At 50.3% G+C, this 10,023-nt stretch overlaps 1 protein-coding gene across 3 annotated transcripts in view; it reads left to right on the top strand.

The window, feature by feature from the left end:
• The first annotated feature begins 663 nt into the window (after nt 1–663).
• Nucleotides 664–10,023, top strand: part of LOC109896078 (histone acetyltransferase KAT6A) — a 62,935-nt gene continuing 53,575 nt past the window's right edge. The window contains exons 1-2 of one of the 3 annotated variants that reach the window (XM_031829787.1): nt 664–1,463; nt 3,374–4,778. In XM_031829787.1, coding sequence (XP_031685647.1) covers nt 4,119–4,778 — 660 coding nt within the window. In that variant the 5' untranslated portion in view covers nt 664–1,463; nt 3,374–4,118. Of the gene's footprint in view, nt 1,464–3,370; nt 4,779–10,023 lie in introns of all 3 variants that reach the window. The other 2 variants (XM_031829786.1, XM_020490303.2) reach the window with 2 other exon arrangements.

Below are 10,023 nucleotides of genomic sequence, written 5' to 3'. Positions count from 1 at the left end.
GCATATGTTTTGTCTCATATGGTTTTTCTAACCAGTGAAAACCTCCTATGATCTAATTGCTCCCTTTATGACTTGATAATCCCTCTCTGAGGACTGCAGGGTGCTAATCATTTTAAACAAAGCTTCACATAATTTAATTTAGCGTCCAGGGAGATCATAAGATCATCATGAATAGGGAGTTTTAATAGGGAGGGCTGGTCTTTCCCTGGTTGATATACAGGCAGGCGTTGATGTTTTCTGTTCAACAAAGAGCAAACTAAAGAATGTAATTCATGTCTTCATTTCCAACCCACTGGGCACACACTGGTTGATTCAACGTAATTTCATTTCAATTACGTTGAACCAATGTGGAAAATACGTTGAATTGACCTCTGTGACCAGTAGGATGTGACAATTTTAATGTATTATACATTGTTGATATGATCATATAAAATCGTATAAATAAGATCACTCACTGATAGCTTTAAACTGATCCATGCATGATGTAGCCCTACAAGACATAATGCACTTAGCACATAATGTGGCACTTGTAGATTCAGAGATCGTGTAGTGAGATATCAAGAAATGTTCCCTAAATGTCCAAATGATATGCAAATGAAAAATATGCTATTATTTCAAACAATACCATATTGTTTGAAAACAGCTCCGCTTCTGAAATGCAGAACATTCATGAGCGGGAAAAGGTGTTACAAGATTCACCTGTCAATTCCAATTAATGGTCGTTTCTTCCGGTGTCGGTTGGTGTCGTTCTCTGCTGCTCGGCATTGCGCTCATTTAAAATAAGCGTTTTTTTGTGTGGGATGATAATATTAGCCATAATAATCTGACTGTCGAGGAAGTGTATTCGGATATTAGTAACAAGCCTCCGATATTTATTTGGGGCACTGTATCTTTGCTGGTTCATTCTCCTGCTCTAATAGATAACAGAGCCTCTACAATAGATTGCAGAACCTACCGGTCTGTGTAGAGAGGGCTCTCGCTTTGATCTTTAAATACCCTCTCATTTAAAACCACACTGAGTTGCTTTGATTTTTCTCTCACGAGACAGCTGTAAAATGTATAAATTCAGACGTTCCCTTAAATGACACTCTCCGTGTACGCGCGCGCCCAGTGGAGACAGCAAGAACACCTTTCTATCCTTTTTTCTGCTCCACCATCTGTCCCTCCCTTTCTTCCATTTCATGTGTTCAACCGACATCTACCCCTCACAGCTACAACTCCGTTGTTCCCCCCTCTCCCCTTGCATTGAGTTCTCCTGTCCACTCCGCTTTGCAGTTTGAACGACGCAGACGGTCCCTGGCCCCGACTGTTCCCCCCTCCCCCACTAGCTGAGCTGCTGTTTCACTCAAAGATGGCGTCAGCTTTGGAGCCTCTGGTCTCTGGCTGCATTTTTGGGCTTGTTGTTGTCTCGGATTCGAAGGATTTTTGGCACATTCTCTTCGGCAACTCGACACGAAATTCCGGTGAGTAGCGGCTAGTGGGGAGAGGATATTACAAGGTCTCCGAGCTTCCTTTTGAAACCCGAACTGGACCAGTGGTAGCTTTCTGGGAAACGCGAGAGGTAGAGGGAACGGGGTACGGGGAGATGAAGATCGCGAGGGGGGAGGGAGGGGGCGAGCCGAGGCCTACTTCGCTCCAACGGCCTTGTCTTCACCGCATCGCAGTCCGCAGGCACGATGTGGGTGGGTGATGCAGGAAGGAAGTAAGGAAAGGTGAGGGATAGGTAGCCGTGTGTGGACACGCGTCTTGCCGGGTAATATTTCCACCCAGAGCCGAGGCGAAGGAGGCCGAACGGCCATAGAACATATATTGTAAGGTTGAAAATTATCCACTATGAAGTCGTCATTTTGGCACTTTCCCGATAGCGGTTATGGCCGTTTACAACTTACATTGTGCATTTGCAGTCAACGATCTCATCGTGAATATCATCCATTCTATTCTAAATTAGATTGTTCCTTGTGATTGTTGCCTGTGTTATTGTTTGAAACCTCGGGCGTTGTAGGAATCTGTCATTGTTGATTGTGTCAAAGCGCTGGTTTCCTTAAGACAGCTAGCTAGCTACACGTTGTTACTGTTTTGAGCTATTTCGTTACTGTTAGCAAGCAAATGAGCAATATCAGTTCGCGGGCAGGTTTGTAGCAACACAGCCTATTGCCTATCATATCAGTGAGAGTAAACAGAGGAGTAGGTTGAGAAAGTGAGACACTCGGCTATTTCTTGGCTAGCTAGCTAACGTTAACTACTGTTTGTTAACTGTGCTATATAGTAACGGTAACACCAATCTGTTTTCAAATAAATGGCTAACGTTAACATGGTTACTATAGCTAGCTACCTGTAATGAGACAGATGTTTAGCTAGATAACGAACACATCTAACGTTAGCTACCTTAGGTCACTTAAAAAAAAAAAAATCTATATTAAACAGCTACTCCACAAATGTAATCCAAGGTCTTGTTTGTTGTGCATGGAATACAAATATATCTAACGTTAGCATGCTTGCTGAAATCAAGCCAAGGCACTGAAAACATGAGATGTGGATAGCTAGTAGTGTTCCGTTTATTTAGCTATTTTAGTTGATTTGTTTTGCTGTTCAAAGTGAGAACCATGTGGTTTAGCAAAATCATAATGTCAAGAATTCAACAACAATGTATCCTGTTCTCCATAATCTGAGCTGTTGTTGTTATGCCCTTTTTATCAATGTCTGTTTTCGGACCCAATTCATGAGCACATGTTATGAAATTCTTAGGTATAATATACTATAACATGTAAATAAAGGAGGTAGGGCTTTCTTCCATAGTGTTTACTATGACACTTATGAGTTGCTCTGGTTTTGTGGTTTAAAGAATCGGCATTTACACAAAAATGGAGAACAGAATGTAAAGTTACCTCCATATCTACATTAGAGATCATCACAGTGGCTGATGTTTACCTACTCAGGCGCTAGTCTGGCACTGTCTTTCTGAGCTAACTATGCCCTCTGCTCAGGGTTTTCTCTTCCCATCCTAAATGTATTTGTTATGTTCAGTGTTATAAACGGTGCTCATGTCAGGTAATGTTGATCTAGACTTCAGGCAGCATGTATCCATCTCATACAAGATGTGTGCTCCCTAACTGTCTCTGTGTTTAGTTGCCAAGCATGACTTTGTTTACATGCTGCTGTTGTTTGAGTGTCTTAATACATGTCTTTTGAGGGTTACATTCAGTAGGCACTAAAGGAAGCAAATGTTTTGAAACGGCAGAATTACCTCAACTCTAATACAAAACTTAAAGATGTTTTTCTTTCAGTTTTTGCCTGCAGAATGTGACCGTCTTGCTGCCTTCTCTCTTGCACACACTTTCTGACCCTTCCATGTTTGTGTCCTTTGTTTCAGCAGGGTGCGTTTCCTGCTGAAGTTGACTGTGCATGAAGGTGATCAGCCCTCGCTGCTCCCTGGGGTGAGAGATCTGTCCCCTTCCAGGCCGGAGAACAGGTGGATACCGCTGGAGAGCGAAGAAGAGAAAGAGGGTGAAGGAGTGGAGCCGCACGGATGAAATACATTTACATCCTTCTGCAAAAGAGTTTATTCCAATAATCTACAGAAAACATTTTCCCCCACTGTCCTGATTCTAACCTTACAGTACAACTGATCGTCAACTAAAGATGACAGTCAAGGTGTCCACATCACACTGAGAGACTCTTATTTACATTGAGGGGAGACTGAATCTTCAGGTTGTAGCCGTTTGTCCCTAGGCCCTTTGCAACAGGCAGTAGTGGGAGAAACCTAAGTGTTATTGTTGTAGTGTGTGTGGGTCCACCACAGCTCCAGAGTTAGTATAGTACCTGTTGCTCCACGACACTGCTCTCCTCCAGGCTAACTGACCCTGCCGGGAGAGGGTAGTGGGTGGACCAAGCTTTATTGGGTGGGTTGGCGGGGGAGCCTATGCTATGGTGAGCTGTTCCCTGCCGTGCTGCTCAGGACCAGGCTCTGAGGGACTCACTGTGCGGCCCCGGGACAAAGGATAGTCTTCGGACAGAGGGGCTAGGAGGAGGAGGCGGCCTGGGCCGCGGGATTCTTACCCTTTGCCCGCTACGGGCGTGTGTTTGTGTGTGTGTCGTCATTGCGACCTCCAGCCGCAGTCATGGTGAAGCTGGCCAACCCAATGTACACCACCTGGATCCTGGAGGCCATCAAGAAGGTGAAGAAGCAGAAGCAGCGGCCATCGGAGGAGAGGATATGCAACGCTGTGTCCATGTCCCACGGGCTGGACCGCAAGACTATACTGGAGCAGCTGGAGCTCAGTGTCAAGGATGGTACCATCCTCAAAGTCTCTAACAAGGGGCTCAACTCTTACAAGGATCCGGAGAACCCCGGCCGCCTGGCCTTCCCCAAACCCCGCCTGGGCAGCAGTGGAGGAGGGGGTGGTCATCATGGGCATGTGGGCCATGGCGGTAGCCACCATCGCTCTGGGAAGAAACCAGGGCTGGACTGGAACAAGCTGATCAAGCGTTCCCTGGAGGGGCTCCATGAGCCAGGGGGCTCCACTCTAAAAAGTGTTGAGCGCTTCCTCAAGTGCCAGGGTGATGTGGCGGCCTACCTGTCTGGCAGTGGCTCCATGGGGCCCGGGCTGTTCCACCAGCAGCTGAGAGTGGCACTGAAGCGGGCGTGTGCCCACGGCAGGGTGGCCAAGAATGGGCCGCTGTTCCACCTCATCAGCCGTAGCTCCCAGTTGGATGGGACAGGCACCGTGGCGCTGGACTCCCTCCCACCTGTCCGCCTGCTGCCACACGAAAAGGACAAGGTAAGCCATGCACCTACATTCACTTTCTCAAATATAAACACAATGTAATGTCTCTGTAAACCTACAGTGTAAGTGAAAACAGATAACTGTAAAAAGAGCAATCTGTCATTTTTGTCCCCTGTGGCAGTGGAAAGAATAAGTGATAATTAATTACATTTCTATAGCGCTTTTTATAAAAAATCTCAAAGCGCTTCAAAAGCAATAAACAAACAAGCGATACATCATGAGTAGCCGAGCCTTAGTTAGGTCACCCAATAGAGGTCAAGTCTGAGAGCATGCATCCTCTAAGACAGAGGGACAGTCCATGGCTTGATCAGAGGAAGGTGGTCAGGGAGATGGTTGAAGTCTAGTGACGATCATGTAGAAGTAAACAAACAACAAACAATGAAGGCTGAAGGCAGCACACAATCAATCTTAGCAGAGCTAGAATGATATTTTATGAAGTGGTTTCCCATGTGGTTGTAGGGCTGCCAGGGAAGATGTAATGCCAAAAATGTAACTTTATCTCATGCAATTAGTAGCCAGGTCGGGCAGCCATGCAGTAGAGTTTGGCAAGCCACAATGTCAAACCTTGAACTGGTTTTCATTTTTAACCAGTCTGTGCACAGTACACAAACAACACCCCTCTAACTCCTTCCAGGGCATTAACTTCCATATTGAGTGATCACACTGTTTGCACAGTGTGGTTTGATTGATAATGTCTTTGTTGGAGTGAGTGGTGTCAAATGCGGGGACTTACAGTGCAACCATTTTACTCACATATGCACCTAAATATTTTCCTGTGTGACTTGACATTTGTGGGCAGTGCGCCTAGAAAAATTTAAAGATTCTATCTTTAATATCTCAACATTTGAATTCTGTTCTTAAATGTTTGCATCCGCCTACATTTAACTTAGGTGTACACGTGTTCCTTGTAAAAACAAAAGTATGTTTAGAGCATTTAAATGGTTTTAATACATTTCATAGATTAGCTTGTGAATATAAGCAGGGGACGTAGCTGATAAAGAGTTCTGAGCTCTGTTGTGTGTTTTTGTGTGATTTACATGACCGACTTAAAGCAACACGTTGTAGCCAAATTGGCCCTTGACTGGCAGACAGACAGACAGACGGAGAGCTGTGAAAGAGAAACCCTAGGTAGAACAGGTCCGTCCACAGGTCAGAGACGCACCATGGGGGAGACGACCAGCGTAGCATCGCTGTGGCAGTCAGTGGGTCCGGCTTTCACTGTCTCTTTCAGGGGCCGGGTCAGCGTGTAGTGGTGGTGTACTCCAGGAGTAAGCAGGGTCAGCGGAGTGCCCTATAAGCAGTGGGCTTAGTTCTCTGTGGGCAGCTGCCAGGGGCGGGTGCTGCTCTACAGCCCTCTGTCTCAGGCCTGCAGCAGGAGGAGAAAGAGAGGGAAAAGAGGTGGTCAGGGAAAAGTCACGTGGGGCCCAGTGAGTATCATGCCAGGACGAGAGAGACTGGTGACCAGCTGCAGGGCTGGGTGAGGGAGGGAGGGAGAGAGAGGGGTGGGGACACACACACACAGGGAGAGGGGTGGACACACACACACACACACACACACACACACACACACACACACACACACACACACACACACACACACACACACACACACAGGGAGAGGGGTGGGGACACACACACACACACACACACACACACACACACACACACACAGGGAGAGGGGTGGGGTCACACACACACACACACACACAGGGAGAGGGGTGGGGTCACACACACACACACACACACACACACACACACACAGGGAGAGGGGTGGACACACACACACACACACACACACACACACAGGGAGAGGGGTGGACACACACACACACACACACACCGGGAGAGGGGTGGGGACACACACACACCGGGAGAGGGGTGGGGACACACACACCGGGAGAGGGGTGGGGACACACACACCGGGAGAGGGGTGGGGACACACACACCGGGAGAGGGGTGGGACACACACACCGGGAGAGGGGTGGGGACACACACACCGGGAGAGGGGTGGGGACACACACACCGGGAGAGGGGTGGGGACACACACACCGGGAGAGGGGTGGGGACACACACACCGGGAGAGGGGTGGGGACACACACACAGGGAGAGGGGTGGGGACACACACACAGGGAGAGGGGTGGGGACACACACACAGGGAGAGGGGTGGGGACACACACAGGGAGAGGGGTGGGGACACACACACACACACACACACAGGGAGAGGTGTGGGGACACACACACACAGGGAGAGGGGTGGACACACACACACACAGGGAGAGGGGTGGGGACACACACACACACAGGGAGAGGGGTGGGGACACACACACACACAGGGAGAGGGGTGGGGACACACACACACACAGGGAGAGGTGTGGGGACACACACACACACACATGGAGAGGGGTGGGGACACACAGAGGGAGAGGGGTGGGGACAAATCAAATCAAATTTATTTATATAGCCCTTCGTACATCAGCTGATATCTCAAAGTGCTGTACAGAAAACCAGCCTAAAACCCCAAACAGCAAGCAATGCAGGTGTAGAAGCACGGTGGCTAGGAAAAACTCCCTAGAAAGGCCAATACCTAGGAAGAAACCTAGAGAGGAACCAGGCTATGTGGGGTGGCCAGTCCTCTTCTGGCTGTGCCGGGTGGAGATTATAACAGAACATGGCCAAGATGTTCAAATGTTCATAAATGATCAGCATGTTTGAATAATAAGAAGGCAGAACAGTTGAAACTGGAGCAGCAGCACAGTCAGGTGGAAGTTGAAACTGGAGCAGCAGCATGGCCAGGTGGACTGGGGACAGCAAGGAGTCATCATGTCAGGTAATCCTGGGGCATGGTCCTAGGGCTCAGGTCCTCCGAGAGAGAGAAGGAGAGAATTAGAGAACGCACACTTAGATTCACATAGGACACCGAATAGGACAGGAGAAGTACTCCAGATATAACAAACTGACCCCAGCCCCCTGACACATAAACTACAGAGACACACAGAGGAAGAGGGGTGGACACACAGAGGAAGAGGGGTGGACACACAGAGGAAGAGGGGTGGACACACAGAGGAAGAGGGGTGGACACACAGAGGAAGAGGGGTGGACACACAGAGGAAGAGGAGTGGACGCGCACACACACAGCGGGGTGGACGCACACACACACACACAGAGGTGGACACACACGCACACACACACAGAGGGGTGGACACGCACACACACACAGAGGGGTGGACACGCACGCACACACACACAGAGGGGTGGACACGCACGCACACACACACACAGAGGGGTGGACACACACGCACACACACACAGAGGGGTGGAGACACACACGCACACACACACAGAGGGGTGGAGACACACACACACACACACAGAGGGGTGGACACACACACACACACAGAGGGGTGGACACACACACACACACACACACACACACACACAGAGGGTGGACACACACACACACACACAGAGGGGTGGACACACACACACATACACACACACACACACACACACACACACAGAGGGGTGGACACACACACACATACACACACACACACAGAGGGGTGGACACACACAGAGGGGTGGACACACACACACACACACAGAGGGGTAGAGACACACACACACAGAGGGGTGGAGACACACACACACACACACACACAGAGGGGTGGAGACACACACACACACAGAGGGGTGGAGACACACCACACACAGAGGGGTGGACACACACACACACACACAGAGGGGTGGACACACACACACATACACACACACACACACACACACACACACCAAACACACAGAGGGGTGGAGACACACACACCACACACACACACACACACACACACACACAACCACACACACACACAGAGGGGTGGAGAACACCACACACACACACAGAGGGTGGAGACACACACACACACACACACAGAGGGGTGGAGACACACACACACACACACAGAGGGGTGGAGACACACACACACACACACAGAGGGGTGGAGACACACACACACACACAGAGGGGTGGAGACACACACACACACAGAGGGGTGGAGACACACACACACACAGAGGGGTGGAGACACACACACACACACACAGAGGGGTGGAGACACACACACAGAGGGGTGGAGACACACACACAGAGGGGTGGAGACACACACACACACACACACACAGAGGGGTGGAGACACACACACACACACACAGAGGGTGGAGACACACACACACACAGAGGGGTGGAGACACACACACTCACGCACACAGAGGGGTGGACACGCACACACTCACACACACACAGAGGGGTGGACACGCACACACTCACACACACAGAGGGGTGGACACGCACACACTCACACACACAGAGGGGTGGACACGCACACACTCACACACACAGAGGGGTGGACACGCACACACTCACACACACAGAGGGGTGGACACGCACACACTCACACACACAGAGGGGTGGACACGCACACACTCACACACAGAGGGGTGGACACACACTCACACACACAGAGGGGTGGACACACACACACACAGAGGAGTGGAGACACACACACACACACACAGAGGGGTGGCGACACACACACACACACAGAGGGGTGGCGACACACACACACACACACACACAGAGGGGTGGACACACACACACACAGAGGGGTGGACACACACACACACACACACACAGAGGGGTGGACACACACACACACACAGAGGGGTGGACACACACACACACACAGAGGGGGTGGACACACACACACACACAGAGGGGTGGACACACACACACACACGAGGGGTGGACACACACACACAGAGGGGTGGACACACACACACACACACAGAGGGGTGGACACACACACACACACACAGAGGGGTGGACACACACACACACAGAGGGGTGGAGACACACACACACACACACAGAGGGGTGGAGACACACACACACACACACACACACACACACACAGAGGGGTGGAGACACACACACACACACACACACAGAGGGGTGGAGACACATGGACACACACACAGGGAGTGGGTTGGACACACACACAGGGAGTGGGTTGGACACACACACAGGGAGAGGGGTGGACACACAGGGAGAGGGGTGGACACACAGGGAGAGGGGTGGACACACAGGGAGAGGGGTGGACACACACACAGGGAGAGGGGCGGGAGGACACACACACAGGGAGAGGGGCGGGAGGACACACACACAGGGAGAGGGGTGGAGACACAC

The sequence above is a fragment of the Oncorhynchus kisutch genome, linkage group LG8 (assembly GCF_002021735.2).
Source record: "Oncorhynchus kisutch isolate 150728-3 linkage group LG8, Okis_V2, whole genome shotgun sequence".
NCBI classification, from domain to species: domain Eukaryota; kingdom Metazoa; phylum Chordata; class Actinopteri; order Salmoniformes; family Salmonidae; genus Oncorhynchus; species Oncorhynchus kisutch.
The sequence above is the reverse complement of the archived record's forward strand: the minus strand, read 5'-3'. Positions and strand labels throughout refer to the sequence as shown.